The 23,639-nt window shown below is 32.6% G+C and overlaps 2 protein-coding genes across 2 annotated transcripts; one reads left to right on the top strand and one right to left on the bottom strand.

Moving 5' to 3' along the window:
- Positions 1–14,890: 14,890 nt before the first annotated feature.
- Positions 14,891–15,690, top strand: LOC105164067 (brassinosteroid-responsive RING protein 1). Its single transcript, XM_011082622.3, has one exon. The coding sequence runs from the start codon at positions 15,020–15,022 to the stop codon at positions 15,527–15,529; it is 510 nt and encodes a 169-aa protein (XP_011080924.1). The 5' UTR covers positions 14,891–15,019; the 3' UTR covers positions 15,530–15,690.
- Positions 15,691–19,494: 3,804 nt separating this feature from the next.
- On the bottom strand, positions 19,495–23,383 carry LOC105164068 (uncharacterized). Its single transcript, XM_011082623.3, has 8 exons — positions 23,056–23,383; positions 22,915–22,936; positions 22,139–22,195; positions 21,977–22,058; positions 20,700–20,795; positions 20,469–20,593; positions 20,347–20,365; positions 19,495–20,161 (listed from the first exon to the last, which is right to left on the bottom strand). The coding sequence occupies exons 1-8, from the start codon at positions 23,153–23,155 to the stop codon at positions 19,901–19,903; spliced, it is 762 nt and encodes a 253-aa protein (XP_011080925.1). The 5' UTR covers positions 23,156–23,383; the 3' UTR covers positions 19,495–19,900.
- Between the last annotated feature and the right edge of the window lie 256 nt (positions 23,384–23,639).

Genomic DNA, 23,639 nt, shown 5'->3' with positions numbered 1-23,639 from the left:
ATATTGATACTAAATGTAGTTTTGCAAATCATAAGAGATTTTTATGTAATTATACCAAAACTAAAAACAGAATGATGTAATTATTCCTTAGAATTATAAGTTGCTTATACAGATATTAAAAATTATATTTTTAGAGTTGTGTGTATGTAGATTTAAGAGAAGAAAAGATGAAATGGGAAAATGTTAAAAACTTAAAATAAATGTGTTGATGAGTTTTTTTATACTGTTATAAATGAAAATTCTTTTATCATACTAATTTTTGAATATTTAGATTTATCCTTTAATTTATTTATTTCCTTCAAAGAGATTGGTCTAATAATAAATTCAATATTTTTTAATAATCTCATAATTATATAGGAAAAAATGCAAGCAACCCCCTTGTGATATTGCAAGTGAGCAAATTATCCCCTTATGAAAAAATAAATAGTGATTTATCTCCCTATATTTTTTAAAATGAAGTAATTTAGCTCCTTGTATAAAGAGGTAAATTGCTTCATTTTAAAAAATACAGTGTGGTAAATTGCTATCTTTTTTTCATAAGAAGAAAAGGTGCTCATTTTCAATATTACATGAAATAAATTGCTATTGACCCTAATTATATATATATATATATATATTTCTCTCAATCCACTGCTTTCTGTATTTTTTATAAATACACAATTATTAGTTATTTTTCTCTCAGTTTACCCCCCCCCCCCCCCCTTTCTTTTTTTTTTTCTCACAGACTTCTTTTCCTCACCTCATAATACATTTGTGATTTTTCATATATTTTTTCCATCTCACATTATAATTTTTATTTATACTCGTAAAAATCATATGAACAACTACCAATATATATATATATATATATATATATGAAGTGGGAGATGGAGTAGGGCAAAAGGCGTGCTCATCTTTTAATAATCACTAGGTTTCGATGTTTCGCTTTCGGCCTTTATTCAATGCCCTTCCCCTTTGGGCATCATTCATTCCCTGAAAATGAAAGGATCTTTATTTCATTTTGACGCTATATAATTCTCACACTAATACGTGTTTAGTATACAGTTCTCTTTTTAAATCATAATTTAATTTTAACGTGAGCAAAGAATTGCAGCTTTTCACAAGTCTTGATAAAAAGATTTGTAATCAAACATGATAGAAACAAAAATTAAAATTGAAAAAGTGTAATATAGTGTAAGTACGGGAGTGCCTTGAACAATAGCATTTCTGCGTGTGTAATATGAGAAAAACGTTACGTTTTATTGGGGAAGAGGGGCCTCTTCTTATAGGCCTCCCCCTCTACCTACTAGAAGAGTCCAGGCTCCTTGAACCTTGGGAGAGTGGTTGTTGGTGATCCACTCCAGGCATCAGGGAGATCTTTTCAGCCTCGGATTCCTTTGTGGCAGGGGAGGATGATCTTTACTTTGAGCTGTTCAAGTAGTACTCATTCACGTGGCATTTAGATTTTTTTTCCAAGATTGACCTAGCTTCCCCGTATCTCACAGGCGTGCTCTTCTTTCTCGCAGCGGAATGTAATTCTCTTATATTTTTCGCCTGTGCTGCATCTAAGATAACGCCTAACCTTCGACCAGCCTTCGCACATATCAGAGTATAGCAACAGTGCGTCGCGTGTTCTTGACACAGAAACTCGTTAGCGCAAATCTGAACGCCTTCCAGCGCTGCACCGCGTGCCCTTGCGCTCACCTATCCAGAATGCCCATACTCGCTGAGGCAGTCGGCACTCGTGCCGTAGCATATCGCACACAATCTCAGAACCTGTCGACTCATTGCTCAATGGCAAGGAGCATCCTTGCTCCGCCTCAGCATTACGGCGCTATGCATGCGCCCGCAACGCCCATCTCATGCCCAACACTCACTCGGTACATCCTAGGCGTGCTCGCCCTCGTCATGGCTGCTTCCATGCCTCGCCCGAGTAGGACCGCATCATAAGTCTGAGGCCCAATTGATATACCGACATCTTGCCGTTATCTTACACGGCATGCCCGACATACCTTCTGGCCTTTCGGCTTTGGTTTCACAATATGCCCACAGTGCGGTGTCGTCCCACGATTGCTCATCTTTAACCAACGGACCCCCATGGACGGTTAGAACTCGATAGCGCATTCAATGAGTTGGATCACGAGGTTTTTGAATGCTTGCCTCGACCATCCAATCGCAAGAGAGGTGTTGCCCCTGATATCTCGCAGCCCGCGGGGCAACCTTGCGCGTCACATAGAGCCTCTCGGCCGTATCGGCGCCCAACGTAGGTCATCCTGGCCCTACGCTGCCCGTCAGGTTTTCAAGCCCTTCGGGGACTCTAGCGCTACTCTTTGAGCTACCTAGAGCCGGCTCTTGAAGGCCCCCATCATGCCCCTAAGAGATGCTCATTTAGTGCAGAAGTCTTCTCAAGCTTCTGCCGTCGTGCACGGGGAGGGCTGGCTGGAGCTCACCACTACATGCCCTCCTTATAATAGGCTTAAGAAAATAATCTCTTGTTCCAAGAGTAGAACACTGAAAGAGCCGAGGAGTGCACTTTTCTCACATCTCCAAGGATAAAGCACTCTGCTTCACACATTAAGCTCCTACTCGCGCACAGGGTGGCGCTCCATCATCGCTGCGTGCTGGCCAACATCTCCTAGTCGCCCGCACGTCCTCCACAAGTCACAGCCGACCTCTAGTCCAATGTGCGGCCTGTGACACCGTGTGCGGCCTTGATATGCCTTCCTCCGCTTTGGGGTTTTTTTGTGGGCTTGGTATATGTGCCATCAAATTTAATTATATTTTTAATTTTAAAAAAAAATACATGTCGATCACCCATTAATGTATGATGGAAATTCACGTTGTCCCCCTTTCCCCTCACTCTCAGACTCACTGTCTTTTTTAATTGAATTGATTATTTGTGTCAATTACATGATTTTTTCAACTAAATTACAACGAGTTTCCCTATAGTTTGGCAAAATTATAAATAACCTTTTGTTATTTGAAAAATTATTTAATACCCTCCATAATTTGAACGATAACCAACAACTAGCATTCAAATGGCCCAATTGGAGCAAGAATTTCCAGGAACATTTGGAACATTTCATTTCTGAGCAGAAGAGTTTTTTTCGAATAGCATCCAATTCATTAGTCTCCAATAGTGTTTTCGAATAACATCCAATTCATTAGTCTCAAATAGGTTTTCATCTAATTTTATGATGAAATGACTAAAATGCCCTTATCGACAATGAATTATAATTTTACTTATTTAAAAAAAATAAAGTTTTTTTTATGAATTAAGTGGATAACTCTTTAACAATTTATCAGTGTTTTCCATCCATTTCATCCTTTTTTTTATATAATTTTTTATTTTTAAAAGTACAACAATGAAAAAGTTGATAATTCCAAATTTTCATTAAAAGATTACATAATATCATGAAATATAAAAAAAATATTAATAATTTTTTAAATAACAAGAATATGTTCAATATTATGTAAAATTCTTGAAAGTGGATTGTAATTTACCCTAAAAATTATGGGTGTAGTAGTGTTATTGCTCAATGGGCCATTATTAGGGGGGAACCACAAATCATCTGCTTTAATTACAAAAATATTGGTAGCAATAAAGGGTGAAGAGACATGCTTTATTCCCAAACACCCCCACCCACTTCTCAACTATAGGCTGGCTAATGATTTATGTTATAACTGCCTTTAGCTTGAAGAGATTACATCTTAGTACAAGTTTAAAATATTCAATCAAGACAAAGAGACTTCCCCAATTCACAAATGTTTGGGGCACTATAGTTTCATATTTAATGAGGGAAAGGAAATTTGAATCCGGAAATGCATACAAAACATATTGGGCCAGAACGAACCTCGTACAATGGTTTCAATGTCTTAAAAGAAAATCCCAAGGCCCACTAAAATCAGCATATCAGGGCCCAATTCTCGGAGGGATTCGCATTAAATTCTATCTAGGTGCAAAATATTACTTCAATCACATGGGCTGTGGTGAAGTTAGTACAATTCTAGTCAGAACTCTATCTGCTCATACTCAATTAATTATACGGTAAATTACAGTCACTTCTCCAGAGCTTTTGCATAATTATGAATATTAAGGAGTAAAATAAATAATTCATAGAATATATTAGTTCATAATTTTTTTTAAGAAAATATGAAAAATATATAAAATAATAACACGTAATATACAATATATTTTGGACAGTTCATCACAAAAATTAGGTGGAAACCTAATGGATGCTAAAGCAACAGGCTCATTGTTAGAAGAAAGTTAAAAGCAACGGAATATTTGTAATTTCTCAAACAACAAGAAGATATGTAATTATGCTAAACCTCATGAGAGGTGGCTGAAATTTACACTTAATTATATTACTAATGTTATTGAATCTGTGACATGACTACTTGATCAATGATGTTTTAGTCTAACGGTTAAGGTTATGAGATTCATAAACCAGTACAAAATTATGAGTTCGAGCGCCACCAAATGTATGACTTTTTGTCTCAATTTATATAAATTTAATATAATTACTATTTCATTGTTTTTTTTTTTTTTATATAGTTTGATTATTCTTAACAATTTAGTTATGTATGAATCGATTTATTGATATATTAGTATAATTATATAATTACTATTTAAAAAAAATACCTCATTTTTGGACTCCTATCTTATTTTTCTCTACACCTACCATTCTATCAAAGTTGAATCAGTTTGAACGGGATTCATTCAAATTCACACGACTTTTACTTGATGACAAACACGATTTTAATCATGGTTGAAACAAGGACAAAGTTTGGTCCAAGATTATTATATATTTACTATGTTTGGCGTACAATGTTGATCTAACTATTCATCATTAATTTTTCACTTACCTATGTACCCAAATTATGCAAATTAACTAATCCCAATTGGAAGTTTGTTGACTTGGACGGATTGATGATTTCGTCCATATGAGTTTCTAATTATATCAACTATGAATTATTAAATTATAAATGATATCATTATTATATATTAATTCAATAATTCATAATTCATATGGACATTAATAAAATTTTCTAACTGAGACAGTTGCTCATGTTTGGCGCCTACTAAACTACTTCACATTAATAAGAGATATTCACTTAAAAGAAAGTTTGATATTTCATCATGATTAAAAATAAAAATCACGATGAAGGATAATTGATGACGACTTTGTAATAATTATAAAGAGTTGTTTCAACATGCGATGTCAAAATATTAATCATAACTAAGTACTTTGGTCATAGCAAATATCATGATAAAAATTGGTTGATCTTGGTCGAAATTTAAGTTTTTACATTGATTTATTACTCTGGGTGATAGTACTGATTTGGCATAAATTTTAAACAATGGTCGTTTGTAATTCGGAGAATAATTCATTTTTATGTAGTGATTCCCTCGTACGTGCAAATATTAGCCTATTATTGTAATATTTTTTTATATTAAATTAAATAATTAATTGCATATAATAATCTTTTGGAATTTTACATATTCAGTCGTTAAATCTTAGGGTAAATTACATTGACACCTCTTGAGATTCGATCAAATTATACAAACGCCCCCTGTATTATATCAAATTATAGCTACACCCTGAGGGGTGTTAGTGTAATATTTTTAAATTACAGCAACACCCTTGAGGGGTGTTAGTGTAATGTTTTTTAAAGAGGGTTTGTATAAATTTTGCATTTGAATAGGGGCTATAGCTGTAATTTTATAAAAAATAGGAATATTTGTATATTTTAACTTATATCAAAAAGTGTCAATGTAATTTACCTTAAATGTTAATATATACAACAATATAACTGGTCATTTTTTCTTAAAATAAAATACCTCATAAATCACATTCTAAGCCTCCTAGCAAATAATTCCAATAATTTTTTAATAAATTTTAATAGGTTTTTATATTGCACTTCTTTATTTAGTCAATTCCTTACAAATACACTATGAATTTCAATCAGCAATCAATATACACCAATTATTAGTATCAAATATGTATAATTAATCAATAATTATTACTAAAGTAGATCAATATTCACACATTGTAGAGATCCGGACTTATAATTTTTTGTTAATAAAATTTTAATTTCACTAATTAAATTAAATTTTAGTGGTTTTATTTATTTTTTGAGGGGTGAATGTGAAATTGAAGTGTTAGGTAGAAGATGAGAAAGAAAAGGAACATCCCACATGCCCACTTGACCCACTTTCCTTACTCTTGTCTCTCCTAATATCCTTATCTCATATATGTACATATCACCCTTCAGGTGGGTCCTCTTACAATTCCATTATTTGCAAACAAACCCCTACATTTCTAGTTTTTTGCTTTTCTAGCCTATGAGAAAAAGCCTAAGAAAGTGAAAAGACTAGTCCTAGTTCTACAAAGACCCCTACACATCTTTTATATTTGCAATAGTAATAAAAAAATAATACAAGAATTGTTGTAAGCCTCTTTATAATTATTTATTACAAAATAAAGTTCTTAACCTATGGTTGATTGCCTAAATAATAATTGTTATAGTGGGTAAAGATAGAATAATTGGGATCCTATATCCCTCTATGATAATTATTTGTATATATATTTAATTTATTTATTTATGTTTTAAGTTTTATATTTTTCTATTAGCCAAGTGATATTGTTGGCTAAAACCACCAATTATATGGTCTAATTCCATCAACTTAGTTTTTGTTAAGAGAATATTTGGGTCCATGGATTTAAAGTTAGAAACTTTAAATTTTCTAATAATAAATATTTGGAATTTGTTTGGATTTTTTATATAATATTAAAGGATTTTAAGTTCTTCAACTATCATTTTGAATGGTATTTTGTTAAATATCAATAAATTTTAAGTTTTTTGAGTAATTTACAATGTTTTCCTCTGGAATTTGACATAATTACGAATAATCTCTTATTGTTTGAAAAATTACCAATACCTCCCTAATTTTAACGATCGTCTAACAATTAGCCCAATCTATTTGGTTTTCATTCATTTTTAATGGTGAATTGATCAAAATGCTCTTGTGGATTAAAAATTATAATTTTATTTATTTTTTAAATTTTTTATAGATTAAGTGGATAATTATTTTATAATTTTTAAAATTTTTTCATCCATCCCATTCAATTTTTAATAACTTTTAATTTTTTTAAAAAATAAAAAAAATACAGTAAGAGCAAAATTGATAATTCGTACCTCCATCCAAGGATTACATAATTTCATCAAATATTATGGGATATTTTTAATTTTTTAAACAACGAATGAGTATCATAATTATGCCAAACCTCATGGGAGGTCGTTGTAATTTATTCTTTTTTTTTAAAAAAATTAGAATCATATGAAATCCTTCCTACATATAGAAAATAGAGAATGATTCTGGCATAGTTAGATCTTAGGTCCATAGAGTTTGCTCCTTCGATTGGTTTAACAAGTCTGTTGTGTATTGAGAAATCGCAATCTTATCTGGTTCATGACTCGAAGATATTATCGAAAAATTGAATTTCTCATCCCGTAACTTAGGCCCAATACATTTTCAGTCTCATTGATTATGAAACTCTAAAAAAAGGTCCCATAATTTATAAAAATTCTCATTTTCAGTCATCGTGCCAACTTTCGTCAAGAAATTGACAGAAAAAATTATAATTACATACAAAGTTGATTTACACGTGATTTCTCCATCAATTTACTAACAGAAGTTGGCAAGAGAACTGAAAGTGAGAAGTTTTGAAATTTATGGGACTAATTTCAATACTTCCGTAAGCATGGAACTAAAATGCACAGAGTCTAAGTTATGAGACGAAAAAATACAATATTCCCGAAACATGATCCTTACTTTCCAATTTTTTTTCTATCTAAAAAACACAACATTAACAAGAAAGAACATGTGACCTCTAGTATATTCATGAACTGAAATGAAATGGTGTGTCCCATGGTGTTATAACTAGGAAAAAAATTGTTGTAGCAAATGATGGAATTGGTGTAAATGTCAAGTACAAGATAGGGAGGGGGAGGGGCCATAGGAAAATCATGCAAGAGTTGGAGGGGTTATGGAGGGAAGATGAGGACAGGTTACATCAATTACAAACATGTAATAAAGCAAAGATTAGATTTAGATGTGGACAGCCCCTTAAAGAGACAACTCCAATTCATTAGTCAAAAAGGAGACCACAAATCCACATCAAAGGAGATAATGTTTTTCTTCTTTCACTTCTCATTCTTGTAACAACCCCAGTCCCCATCACACTAATACCTACGTACTTGTGAAAAATATGACACATACTTCACATTATTGAAATAATTATGGAGTGTTTTATGTCTTTATAAAACAATGATTTATTTCTGTAAGAATTACTTCAATTTTGGAGTGGTTTCTGTAACAAATTCCGATCGAAACAAATGATAAGAAGATATCAAGAATGAGAAGCCAAAACAATAAATAAGGTACCCAAATTAAAGAATGGTAGCTATGTCCGATGCCAATCTACTGGCCGTGTTGAACAGAGGTGAAATTGCACTTTTTTTCCCATCGGTAGTTTTAGTCATCTACTTTACGGGATTTTTAAAATAGTCCCAAAATTAAAAAATTCGACACATTTAGTCCCATAAGTCCAGTAAAGATGAGGACTAAATGTATCGAATTTGTTTTAATTTTTTGACCATTTCGAAATTTTCATAAAATAGAGTATTAAACCCCCTATCCTATGAGAGTAAGAATGTAATTTTGCCTTTGAACAAAAGAGAAAGACTCCCACACGTTGTTTTTTTACTTCTGTAGTGGAAATAAATTATAAAAAAATAATGTAAGTTAAGCCGTAGTAGTAGTTGGAAGTGTATGAAAAAATAATTTCATATTTATAATTTAATTACAAAAATTGATAAAAGATCTGCTTATAACTTTCTAATTTAAATAAGCTTTTAAGCAGGTCAAAATCCAAAATTGTAAAATAAAAACACTCTTTTCAATATATTTTAACAATAAATAAATATTTGCAAATATCCCACCACATATTATTCAATGATCTCTGTGAAGTGACTAGAGACTTCAATCATTGCTCAAGTAATTTATTTATATTTTTCATTTCTTGTTTATTTTCTTTTAACAAAAAGTGATTGAGAATGCACTCAAACACACCTTAAATTATACATATTTATCAATAATATTAGGAGATACGATTAATTAGTGAATATAAATATATATATATATATATATATCATTAGCTAAGTAATACATTGATTCAATCTATATATTAATATAATTATTATTAGGAAATAAATCACTGTATTTCACATAAAATAAGACAAATATCCATACATCTGATAAGATTTGAATTTATGATCTCGAACTTGTTCACGGGATATGTTTATATAAGTATTTAATTTACATATATAATAATTTTTTCATCAGTACAATTTGAATATACTAACATATAAAATATTATTTTACATGATATAATTACAATCGATTCACTTTAAAAAAAAAAAAAAGGATTAAAATGATGATTGGTTTGTATTGATGAATCCTTTAAGAAAAAGGAGAAGATTTTACCAAATCTAGCATAGGAACATAATGTGGGGAGCCCTCTAAATCTAGACAGATTATGCTCTTTGATCTGCAATACTTATACCCCACTAAATTGGCAACAACCATCACACTAACACAACTTTAATCCCTTTCTTTTCTTATCTCCTAATTTACATCATTACAATCAATATCTCAATATATATTAATTTAAGGATAAAATATAATGAATTTTCTTAAAATTTTGTCATAATTATAAATTCCACATCATTTTTTAAAAAATTATAAATACTCTCTTGAAATTACAAATACTTAGGGATATTGCTTGTGATAGCCCATTGTAGGGGGTATTTATTAGGAATATCTCATAGTAGGGGATATTTGTTAGAATATTTGTAATTTCAAGGGGATATTTGTAAATTTTTAAAAATAAGGAGATACTTATAATTATGATAAATTTTAGAGAAGCTCGTTATAATTTACCTTAAATGGAATTATTATATCAATATATTTAATAATAATAAAATAAAATTTATAAGAAACATACATAAAATAAAATAAAATAAAATAAACATACACATATTTAATGAGATTCGAACACGTAATTTTAAAAATACTTAAACTAATAGATGATTGGTTTGAATGGATCCCGAGTTAGTGGTAAAAACGTTGGCAAGCTGTTGCTGACAAAGTTGAATAAAGGAGATGATTAGCAGTATAATTGTTGAGGGGGTGGAGAACAAAACGTGATTAAACAGTAATTAATGATAGTGGGGGGCCAAATTTTGTTGTTGGTGTTGCAGGAGATGCTTAGCAAAGTGTGGGACATGAACAGATTATACAGCTTTTTCTTTGGACACGGTTTTTAACGTGCCTCCCTTTGCATAGCTGTAATAACTTGTTGTCTAACTGTTATTTCTGTCTTAATTTGTCTTAACCTTTCACCCTCCTTAATACTCTCTCCCTCTCTCTCTTCTTGAATACACACACAGACACGCATGGGTTTGTGTGTTTAAGAGAAAATTAGAGACATGCTATAATGCTTCATCATGGGTTTGTGAGTTGATGGTAAATATCAATTTTCATTCCACTTTTGTTAACATCAGCAGATTCAGTGAATTCTGACTAACGAATGAATTTATTTGTTAGACGGAAGCAAACCTCAGAGGTGTTAGATATAATTTTTCAAATCACAGGGGGTCTATATATAATTACACAAACTTCAAGGTAGGAGAGTGTAATTATTCCTTAATAAAATATAGGGTAAAATTATATTGACACCCTCTGGGTTAGGTCAAAGTTCGCAAATATTTCTTGATTTTTGCAAAAGTATAGCTACACCTCTTAAAGTTAATACTTTTCAAAAAGTATTTGTGTAAGTTTTGCTTCTGAATAGAGGGTGTAATTGTAATTACCACTATAACTTTAATGGGTGTATTTATAATTTTATAAAAGACAAAGTGCGTTTGTGTATTTTGGTCTAACCTCAAGAGGCGTCAATATAATTTACCCTAAAATATACTGGGTATGATAATTATTATTTTGTTATAATAGTTACAGATAATAACTTGTTACGGTAAAAGATATTAAGAGGGTGTTTGGCGAAGTTTATTCAAAAGATCTTATAAACTTGTAATTTTTTATAAGATATTTTAGAATTTATAAGACGTTGGATCTTATTTTAGAAATAAGTTCGTAAAATCATATTTTGGATAAAATAATATTATAGAGCTTATAAGATGTTACTTTTATCAAAATTAAAATTAATTTGAAGGAATTTGTTAATATTTTAGGAATAAGTCAGCAACTCCTTCCATCAAATATGTATAACTAATCAATAATCACTATTACATCAAAATAACATCTACTGTTAAAATAGAACAATAGACATAAATTGATAGAACTCGAACCTATGACTTCTTAATCATGAACTTCAATTTCATCAGTTAAATTGATCCTCATCAGCGAATCTATCTTAATTTAATGATCAGACATATTCCGACAGGTAGAGTTGGACGTAATTCGAGAGTTGGCTACACATTAGACAACTTTTGGTACCACAAATCAACCTTATAGCAGGCAAATTCTGATGCATTTACTGTAAATCTATTAATACAGTACAAATCTTGTTTTCTTGTGAATAAAACTATGTTAATAATACTTTTGACAGAGAGAAAAGGTTATAATTACACTGCCATTTGCAACTAATTAATTGAGTTTGACAACATAAACGACAATGGATTAATAAAATCTAATTGATTATTTTATCAAGACAACTACTGCTGTCAAATAAAATTTTACTTAGGTTCTGTCTGAATTGAAAATTTTAAAATTTAAATAACAAGTAAGATGTAGTAATACATAAATTTCAAGAGTCTGTAATTGTGACGGAATTGGAACGGATAACCAATAAATCCGTTGCTATGCAAATTCTAACAACTTTGTGACAAGAGCTTAAATTGCAATTGTTGTCAAGATATCGCTGCAAATCTGTCGCAAAACTGAAATTTCACTAGGACAAGGGCGTTAATTTGCAATTAGCGTTGCAAATGAATGTATCAATGAAACTGTCCGTCGCAAAATCCGTGGAAACAAATATATAAAGGTAGCTGGTAAGTAAGATATTTATAGGTTGTTAAATTAAAGGCATAATGAGATTGTTGAGAGAATAGAAAAATGGAATGCATGTGTGTGGTGATGGTGGGATAGATTGGATGATTAAGAGGACTGGAAGCCCACATGATGTGTGAGAGATTTTGAGTAAAAAAGACAAAGGAAGAAACAAGAGGAGGGAGCAAGGGTAGTGACTTATGAGACGGACCTCCGCTCCAAACTGTCGGGGCGGGCCCAACTCCACACCCCTCTGCCTCTGCCTCCATCTCCCCACCCCACTTTCCATGTTTTACCTGAAATCGAGCTTGATTAGATTTGAATCGATTTATATCATACTTACTTTGTGATTTATATATAATATATTTATGATGCAATTAATTGAGAAATAAAAAAGTTGTGATGAATCCATTTTATAAAATTGTCTAAACCCTACATGTAAATTAGGTGTAGGACAAAGTGTGCAAGGCCTACACAAAGGAGGAACAAAACAAAATACATATGTGTAGCACATACATATGGCTAGTTGAAAATTATTATTAAGATGAAGGGGTGGGACAGTGGTGTCTTTGGCTTATCAAGACATGAGAATTGAGGGTAGGGTGTGAAAGTACTTAGGCTCGCAAACGGCCACGAATTTCATTCATCAGCCATCCGCCCATGCTCCTTTCCCGACAATTACACTTTTTCATTTCACACCCCTTTCTTTTTTTATTTATATATTTATGTACTTGCTTTTATAGATTTTGATTTATTACAAACCCATAACTAAAATTTGGTTGGTTCCATGACAAGGTGAGGATACTCCTGTCTCAAAACTTGTTTGTTTCATTTGCTTCGATATATGTTCATTACATATATACCTGTATGTATGTATGTATTTATATTACTATAAGAAATATTGGGTTTCATTCAAGCAATTGAATTTGGAATTGGTAGAATGTTTGTATTATCCTGAAAGCCACTTTATTTTAGTAATTGATACTTTGGCAAATACATATCCAACGTACCACCCAAATACATATTTATTCAAACACGTAATGTTATGGATCGATGTAGTCCAAATCCAATAAAGAACATTACCATTTTAGCCCTTTGATTCAATTGTTTTAAACTGGAGTTTGATTCGATCCAAGTTGAAATGAGTGACATAAAAACTTCTGATTAAATAATTTTGTGCATTGAAAGGGATGATTGGTGGAAAGCAAAGAGTCCCACCTTTGATGCCCATAGTACATCCTCCCTATACTCGATCACTACTTTTTTTTTTTTTTTCTGTTTTGGTCCCTCTACTTCATCATTCTTCCTTCACAATCATTTCTCCACTCCCATAATTTCTTCCACTCTTCTCACTTCACCTATAATTTCTTATCAAAAAAATATAAATTCTATAATTATTATTATTATTATTAATGTGTGTGTTAGTGGAGGACATTTAGGTATCTTATGGAGATTAATTTATTTAATATTTATTATTACTTAAATGCATAATTAAATAGTAAAATTGGAGTTGCTTCTCACCAATGATGATGATGATGATGAAGGGTCCCACTATATGCCAATTATAAAATATAATATTTTATTTTTTATGTGGAAAAATAAAATAAAAAAGTAAATTAATGGTCAATTTTCAGAGACAAATGAATGGACCATTGAGAGTATTTGTTGTACAAGTGTGAAGAACCCTAAAGAAAACACTAAGAAGCTCATCAAATATTTGATGATAAAAAATAAAAGGTGGGAAATGTTCCTTTAAACCATATCATTTCTTTTAGCCATCTATGCATTATTATATTAATTCTCCTATTTTAAAATTCAATAACTGTTGGAGTTTTATAGATTCGAATTTCATCATGTCTAATTTATCTCATTTTATATAAATTTATTATAATTTAGTTTTTTTGCTATATTGATACACTGATTGATCCGATATATCGCTCAATTTATTGAAATGTAGATCTAATTATGTAATTACGGAATTACCGCTTCTATGCAGAAGAAAATTATTAGAAATAATTACACTTACACCTCCTAACCTATAATCTGTTTACATAAATTACCCCTAAATTTTGAATAATTTTATACATGTTCCCACAGAAACGTCAAAATTATTTACACAAATCACTCTTTTTTTTTTCTTTTTGGGGAAAAATTACATATATATACACCCTAAAAAAAATATCAACTCATTTACACAAACGACCCTTGCTTTTTTCAAAGAATTATACATATATACATTCCTAGAAAACCCCAACTGTCATTATAAAACTATCCTTACTTTCTGAATATCATGGATGATTTTTATAATTATGTAAAGAATATGAGTGATTTATATAAATAAATTATAGATCAGAAATGTAAATATAATTATCCAAAATTATTATTATCGACAGAGAAGAAAAGACAAAAATAATATCTAAATAATCTTCAAACCCAAACATTTAAATAAAATACAAACAGGAGAAGGGATTTGGTGAATTTTGGTCCCCCTAACTATAGTTCCTAAATGCTACTCATTTAATAAATCATTTAACTTTTTTAGTTCACAAACCAAATAAATTAATTGTCTTTATTACTTAGTAATTAAATAAAATTGCACACGTGTTGATTATTCGCACGCCCGAAATCGGTACGACACCGTTAATACGAACGTGACAGCTGAATACGCCCGCACTCCCACGTCCTCTCGTCGTAATTACCTCTTCAGGCCAGCCCCATTCTCGTCATTTTGTCTCACCCCACTTTCTCTATATAACAACTCCATTTCTCCCCCCTCTCTCCCCCGTTTCTCCATACCCTCGCTCGCTTTACACGCGGTACACGCACTAACAGCACCAGAAAACACCTTCGTTAGACCATCAGGAGCTCGAGCCGAGCTTAGTTTGTGCTAACAAGTGAGAGAAAATGGGGTTTCCAGTGGGGTACACTGACATGTTCTTCCCCAAATTGCTAGTCTACCTGTTGACAGTTCTGGGATTCGTCCGGAAGTTTGTGTATGCTCTGTTATCACTTCTGGGTCTGGGAGATTTCCTGGAGCCGGAGACGGTGTCGTACCAGTCCCGGGTGGAGTCCGGGTCGGAGCCCCGGTCAGTGTCGGCGGCGCTGATCCGGGAGCTGCTGCCCGTGGTGAAGTTCTCGGATTTGGCGGAGGATCTGGACCCACCGGAGAACTGCGCGGTGTGTCTGTACGAGTTCGGCCCCGACGACGAGATCCGACGGCTGGCGAATTGCAGGCACATATTCCACAGGAGCTGCCTCGACCGTTGGATGGACCACGATCAGAAGACTTGCCCGCTGTGCCGTACGCAGTTCATCCCGGAGGATATGCAGGAGTCCTTCAACGAGAGGCTCTGGGTGGCTTCCGGGATTTCCGATCTCTACGGCGACTACTCGCCGATTACTACTGGTTTGTAGTAATTTTTGTAGATTGAGGGTTTTTTCTTTTTTTCATTTCTTTTTGGAGAGGGAAGAGGTGGACGTTGTGATTGGTAATTACTTGCTATGTCAATGTAAATATTACAAGAAAAGAAAATTGGAGAATTGAATCCAAAGAAAGAAAAAATAAATTCCATTTATCTCTTTTTGTATTTTGTTGAAATGGTTGACCCAAAATTAGGTAAATTATTCCCCAAAAAGACCAAATTCTTGCTGATATTGCATCCATGCCAGTATTGTTTTCCATCTTATTTCTATACTATAATTTAATTTAATTATATTTTATATTTTAAATAATCACATGTAATCGATTTAATTACTAAGTACATGATCCATTACAAGTCGATTTCATTTTCTATTCCGCACAATATATACACATACTATGTGTATAAGGATAATATTATGTATTTTATTTTGAGAAAGATTTTACATATGTAACGTGTGAATATTAAATAAAATACAGGATAAAATAAACTTTGCAATAGAAAATTTGATCATTTATTTAATAAACATATTCCACCAAGTGTAGGGGAAAGCTTTGATTTGGACAAAGAAAAATTGTTGACTGAATTAGGTTTCTTCAATTAAAATATTATATAATAACAAATATTATAATTATGTCATTTTGTTTTTTGAAATAAATTAATATTTAGTGATTGTTGTGGTTTAGTGAGACAAATGAATATATATATATATATATAGTGAAATAATTGGATGTAATTTTGAAGAATAAAGAAATGAGATAGTGTAGTGTTGTAGAAGGTAAAGAAGGGATCTTCTTGTACTATATGGCTCAAATACTCTTTTTTAATTTTGTTAAAAGATGTAGATTTGCTCCTAAGTTATGCCATTCACCCAAAAAACTATTATTACATCATTATATTTTAATATTAAATTAGGCTATGATAATAAATGATTTGAGGTGGAGTCAAATGCATTATTGTTTCAATTACTATGGAATTTAAACATTTTGTATTTGATTTTATTTGGTTATCAATCTAATCGAGCTTTAATTGAGTCAAACACAAATTTTGTTTGAGTAATTTAATACTTTTTAGTATATTTTTGGGTGAATTACAACCACTCACCTTGAGATTTGATGTAATTATAAATATATCCTTATTGTTTGAAAAATTACAAATACATCCCTTGATTTTAACCTCCATCTAACAACGAGGTCATTCCGTTATTTTTGTGGTGAACTGACCAAAATGCCCTTTTGAATTATAAATATTTGTATGAACTAATATTCTCTATAGATTATTCATTTTTCCCACCCTCAAAATTTTTCAAATAATTTTTTATTTTTTAAAAAAATTCAGCAAGGGTAAGATAGTAATGTCCGCTCCACTGTCTATAGGTTACATATTTATTTTCATGTTAAGGGGTATTTGTAATTTTTTAAATAACTAGAAGGTATTTATTATTATGCCAAACCTCAGGGAGGTAGTTCTAATTTCTCCTATAGTTTATTGTGTTTGTACTAATCGAATGGAGCTCGCTAGTTTACGGAACATTTTGTGTTTTTCCAAATTTGATTTGTTAAGTCTCACAAATGCAGTTAGTTTAGAAAAGAAAGGGGGGGAAATGCAAACAACCCCCTTGTGATATTACAAATAAGCAAATTATTCCCTTATGAAAAAACAAATAAGAATTTATCTCCCTGTATTTTTTAAAATACAACAAAATACCCCCTTATGATTTTTAAAATGAAGCAATCTACCTTCCTATATAAGGAGGTAAATTACTTCATTTTAAAAAGTATAAATGGGTAAATTGCTATATTTTTTTCATAAAGGGATAATGTATTCATTTTCACTATCATATGAGGATAAATTGCTATTCACCCAAAAGAAAGGATGTGGAGCTTATGAATTGGGCAAAATGAATAATAGCGGTTGAGACGGATCTTGTCTTCCTCTTCAAACATTCTGTGCTTTTTGGTATATCATCATAAGCCCTACTGCACAATTTTCACATTTATATCAGTACTACAGTACTTCTCTTGACTGATGCACCAAACACCAATCCCCCCCTCCCCAATTTTCACATTTATTGAGATTTTGAATGAGGGTCATAATGTATAATAGTCTCCCAAAATTGTCAAAAAGGGCATCAAACATGAGACTGACATTAAGGCTATCATCTATCTAAACATGTCCTAAATCTTGAATTTTCCTTTGCCATCAACGTATTTGCTACCAAATTACTTAATTATCAAAATTGATTTTAATAAATTTCACATTTCGATGAGATTGTGACGATGAAAACATCCTTTATTAAGCAGTTACAATTCAAACCAAACATTTCATAGCACTAGACGACTTGTATGGTCATGACTGACGAGGATCGCCATGTATTTTTTGGGCTTTTCGAGTTTTAATTCTTTTATTTTTAATTTTTGAAAAAAATAATGAAATGGGTAAGATGTTGATGTAAGGAAGGGAGTGATAATAGGGTTTCTACCAACAAATACAGCTGTAATGAGGAGAATGTGTTGAGTGTAACTGAAGTTGGACAATGAGAGATGGATCAGACAATGGTTACATAGAGCTAAGGTTTTGGGTGGGGAATTAGTTGTAATGTCTTTTCTCCACTCTATTACCTCCTTTTATATATGCCTTAATAAGGAAATAATATTTTTTTTCTCCTAATTTAGATCAATCCAGATTTTATTTTATTAATTATAGAATTCTCACTTTTAATTTGATAATTTATAAAAAAAAATATTTTTGGTTTCATGGCAATATTTTAATAGAAAATGCCATGTGTTTAGCACGCGATTGTTAGAATCTTTACACTTTTGGTCACATTACTTTTAAAAAATAGCACTTTTGATCTCATGCACTTAATGACCACGTGGTCTTTTTTCAAAATACTTAATGGAACGTGTCATGAAACCAAAAGCAGTATTTTTCAAAAATTACGAGACCAATCAGTGATAACTTAAAATGCATGAATCCAAATACAACCTAAACAAATTATGTGTTGAAAAAAGCAAGTGTTGAACAAGAGAATAAGGTTTGTCATGTGGAGAGAAGATGGCGTCTACGTTTTGTGAAGGTTGAGAACTGAGTGATAACTAACACGATTTTATTCCAATCATTTCATGTCCGTTGCGGATACAAAGCCAAGAGAAAAGAATCAAATTAAATAAAACACGAGTATGGTAGAGGTTGCGTAGTTGGACAAAAGCGATTCCTGTTCAATGACCTTTGGAATCTTCTTTCAGGTTTCCCTCATGTCGTGCTCCTATTTTATATTAATTGGAGTCGTCGAAATAAAGTTGTTAATTCAAGTGTTGGTGTCCTAACTTTGATGAAAGCGTGTGTGGTTTTAAAATGCCGATTTTGGTGATAGTGCCGCCGGATTAAGACTCTTAATTCTGGCATTTTAATGCTGTTTGAATCAACTTATAAATTGTTCGACGCGTCTTAATAAGATGTTAGTATTTGGTAAGGTTTTCAAAAAATGAGCATATAAGATCTAAAAATCAGATATTCATAACTTTTTAATTCATCTAGAAAAAATAAAAAGTATTCAACTTAATTTTATGATTTATTTGACCTGCAATAAATCAATTAGAGATAAATATAAATTTTCATCTATTCTTTTTATTGATATAAGCAAATTCCATGAATTTTAATTATCAAATAAATCTATTTATTGGATGAAAACAAACATTAAAAATATTAAATGCAATCTCCCGAATCACACAAAATTACACATAATATTAGGAGAGAGCAGTGAACCAATAATCTTTTTCATAATTTTTCCTAGAACTACAACTCATGTTAAAGACTAAGAATTCAGTAGAAAGAAAATCTTATTCGATGATAAAGTGTGAAATAAAAATCTAACCCGTATATTTATAAGCATAAAAACCCAAAAATCCAAGCCTAGTAAAAGAGTTAAATTAGAAACAAATCCTAATTATAAACATCTGAAATTAAAAAATAAATTTAATAAATAGAGTATCATCCCCAGTGATAAACAAATGCGTCAATAGAGAGCAAGTCTAACAGAATATAGAAAAAAATGTTGAGATAGTATATGGGTTGGAACCACCTGCAACCTCAGTGGTTCGGAGATTGAATGCGGCCTCACATAAAAGATAAAATGGTATGACACAGTGACTCACGCTGTATCTTAAGGATAAGGTCAAACATTTTGTACCAAACAATTGTAGTCTGTAATAAACAACCAGATTTTCACAAACATGCACATTCCATCATACCCTCATCATGTACTCGAACCTCTGTTGAAATGCAGCAGAAACTATCCACGGGAACACAACTAAGCAAACTCCGTCCTGAATTTGTTGTGCCAATGCATCATAGGCTGGATAGATCACCTCTGATAGCCAGCAGGGGGATACCCAGCAGGAGGATAGCCAGCAGGTGGAGGATAGCCAGCACCCTGAGGAGGATAATTTGGCTGCCCATACGCAGGAGGATAAGTTGGCTGGCCACCGTATGCAGGAGGAGGATATCCAACAGTAGGGGGGTATGGCTGATCGAGGCGCGACATTTGCTGCACAGCTGGCACTGCCATCGCGGGCTGTGGGCCAAACTTACCATCTCGCTTGTCCATTTCAATCTTGTGTTGTGTCTACCATTCAGAAAAACGAAACAGCATTCTTATAGTAGAAACAACATGCAGCTAATAAAACTAGTACATGATAGGCATGCCAATGATGCTAGAGGTACAGATCCTCTACATGGTTTTCCTTACAGAAAAAAACCAATGGTTTGTTTACAGTATTAAAAGTAACCATGTCACTCAGGATTGTTTACCTGCATACAAGCGCACACCCTGCAGAACCAAAATATATAATGTGTTAGTAGATATTCTTGTACCTCAGCAAATCTCAATAAAGCAATAATAAACTAGATGAGGTAAAAGAGAAGGTCCTTACGAGCAATATACCAAATCAGACAAGCACGAAAGAATCTGAGAAGCCTCTGAAATTTCATCACTTCCAACAATCATAGCAACAATCGAAAAAATGCAAGCAATTTGTTGGAGACAGAACATGAAACCCTAGACACAAGGAATTATTGTCAACCTTGATAGAGCCACATAAGAACAATCAGTAAACTATTCAGGGGGTGTGGACAGAGAAAAGGGATTGGCGCTGAGAAATTACGATAATGCAATTATCACACTGCGTTGTCTGTATGTTGAATTCATCTTGCAGCATGAACCGCGTCGAAGCTACAGAATTTGCAAAGCATAGGAAAACCTGAAATTGCAATTTGATTTTTTAGGACAATCTGCAGTGATCAGCACAGGAGAAATACATAACATATATATATAAAGAAACAAACAAATTTTCTATGCACTACTACACATAATGGGAAAAGGGGCTTAACAAAGTCCTAAAATTACTGTCTTAAATTTCACATTAAAGCCTGAAGCAAGGACTTCTAATATTTTTGAGTTTTAGGATCAGAAAGTGACCAGCGATTTTGAATTAATTAAAGCAAGACCTATACAGCACATTCAGAAATAAAATGTATTTGAATTATTTAAAAAAAAAAAGGTTTTGGAGTAAGGAGAGGGAAGACTATAAAGTTGGCTGCACTCATGCCCATTTTAACTCAAGTTTTTTGTCAGGAAAAGCGTTTCCCCTGCATCCTTATAATGAAACACAAGGTAACCATTTTGCAATGTGCACTAGACAGGGAAAAGAAGAACTTCTTCGATTAGAAGATTATTAGCTTTACAAACTTTGATCCTCCCCTCTCTAATAACAATTCTCAAATATGAAATATGGAACTGTATTTTCGTCCAAAAAGTAAATATGGAAATATCAACTCCGGCATGAGAAGCTAGATCTTTTTACAATGTCACAATGGCATGCTGGAGTAATTTCAAGGTGGAAGATTGCAATGATTTCCCTATACATCATACGGAAAATGTCCTCAAGACGATCATAAAGGTACAAAATCTATCTCAGCATAGGAGATGTCAATATCATTCTGGTTGATAATAATGTCCAGGCTGCTGAAGTTGAAACAACCAGAGACCTCAAGTGTTTAGTGAAGGGAACATTTTATCTTGTGTCCAGGGCAAGTAAACAATGTCATTTGATTCACAGCTCAGGCTGGTTCAGACACTTGAAGAAAAAAATTGCAAATCAGTGGACATGATTTGGCCAAATGGCAAGGTAAAGGACTAAAACCTGCCGTTCCTTCAGGAAATAAATTCTAGTCTTCCTAAATGACATTAGGAACTCAACAAAAAAAACAACCCTAAGAATGTCTGGAAGTAATGTATTCCTTACTCAAATTCCAAGAGGAAAAAGTTCAAAAAGAATGTCAAATAACCAATCTACAAAAGAAGCTTCTCGTTAAGTGCATTATCCTAGAAGTTTTAATAAAAATATGAATTCTAAAAAATTAACAAAGTAACCTCTATTACCTCAGTTGCAAGGCAAAATTCAGGACAGCGACTTTCACCACACCGACCACTGCAAGGCATATATCCAGCACAGCAGACATACCTGTCACAAGCGACAGAAAACAATTATGATCCAAGAAGCAGGTCTCATCCCAACCTAGAAGGTGAGAGGACTTAAATTACCTGGACATGTCATTGTAAAGCGCTCTTTTGCGAAGCATATATGAGACACAGGGTCCACTGTAATTCGAAAGCTCAAAGGAATTACAATTTCATATATAATTTTCAACAAACCAATTTTTCAAATTTGCCTAGCATGCACAATAATAAAGAAAGACAAAGCTGCTTCCGGAGATTGATCCAAAATACATGCACAACCTCACATTTCGCTTTCATTGAGGTTTCCATTTCTTGAAAGAAAGCAAAAGAAATCATCTAGTCCCTCGGCCACAAGTCTCCATACAATCCATTTCAGTTTCCAAAAGAAAATCCTCATGAAATCAAGAAATCCTAAAAGCTCACTACTCATTCATTCATCATCAATGTGGATAACTCAATTCTGGCCCGTTAAATTTACAAAAACTTGAAGTCATTTCTGAAAGCAATTTACTGGAACATTGGGATCATAAGAAAAAAAACACAGCAATTCAACTCAACCGTGTTCAATTAAATCAAAAATGACAATAAAACAGTCAATGAAGTACAAATACATGAACTATAACTACATTACTCGAAGTCAACCCTAGTCATTGTAGTCCCAAAGCCAAGTGAACTACCTGGCCCTAAAAAAACCTAAACTGAAAATAAACAAATCAATTAAAAAAAACAGATCTAAGAAGCATATAGAAGTAGCCGAAAACCCAAACCTCAGCTCGGATCGCAACTTCAGAGTAACACATAAACAATCAGCAAAAAGAAATAAAACTAAAAAAGAGGAAAATCACAACTCCTTTTCTTACCACCAAAGCGCCAAGCAACAATCTGCATAAAACCAGAAACAAAAATCAACGAACAACCAAATCCAGACCACGACAAACACATGTAAAAAATTGAGCCGTATTTGTAGGCGTGCAGACACAGATTACACAAGTATAACATACAGGGAGGATCCTGTTGAATGGTGCGCATGAGATCGGTGTGCCACAGGTTTCGGTAATTCTGGCGCAGCTGCATCTTGTCCAAGTACGCCTGCGACCCCATTTCGGCTTCTTCTCCTTTCGAAAATGAAAATTCTTCTCCTAGATTCTGATTTCTTTGGAGTGACGAAGGAACCCAAGCAGCGCTTTGTTCCGCGAGAATACAAAAGGTTGAATTTGAAAAGACGATGGAATTATAGACTGTAGAGTGAGGAGGGAGAGAGAGAGAGAGAGAGAGAGCTGGCGAGGTGGGGGTATCCTCTGCGCGAAGAAAGCGTGGAAGACTTTTCTCCGCTTTCTTTTCTACAAAAAACATCTTCACTAGTAACGTGCTTTGACGCTTTCACAATTACCAGATGAAACGAAAATTAATGATTTATTTAAATAATTTTATCAGCTCAAAAACTTCGTAAAATATTTTCAATTTCAAAAATAAAATTTATAATACTTTATAAGATATTTAAAATTTTAATCTGATTGTAATAATTGAAATTAAGTTTGAGTGAAGAGGGAAAAAAGGATGACACAAAATTATGTTACCCTAGTTG

The sequence above is a fragment of the Sesamum indicum genome, linkage group LG6 (assembly GCF_026168435.1).
Source record: "Sesamum indicum cultivar Baizhima isolate 11 linkage group LG6, ASM2616843v1, whole genome shotgun sequence".
Lineage (NCBI taxonomy): Eukaryota > Viridiplantae > Streptophyta > Magnoliopsida > Lamiales > Pedaliaceae > Sesamum > Sesamum indicum.
The sequence above is the reverse complement of the archived record's forward strand: the minus strand, read 5'-3'. Positions and strand labels throughout refer to the sequence as shown.

Excerpts from the sequence above, each read along its gene's own strand:
- LOC105164067 (XM_011082622.3), top strand. The coding sequence starts at position 15,020 with ATGGGGTTTCCAGTGGGGTACACTGACATGTTCTTCCCCAAATTGCTA.
- LOC105164068 (XM_011082623.3), bottom strand. The coding sequence starts at position 23,155 with ATGGGGTCGCAGGCGTACTTGGACAAGATGCAGCTGCGCCAGAATTAC. Across the intron at positions 22,937-23,055 it reads CATTCAACAGGATCCTCCCT|ATTGTTGCTTGGCGCTTTGG; the intron begins GTATGTTATACT and ends GGTTTTATGCAG. Across the intron at positions 20,796-21,976 it reads AATTTTGCCTTGCAACTGAG|GTTTTCCTATGCTTTGCAAA; the intron begins GTAATAGAGGTT and ends TTGCAATTTCAG.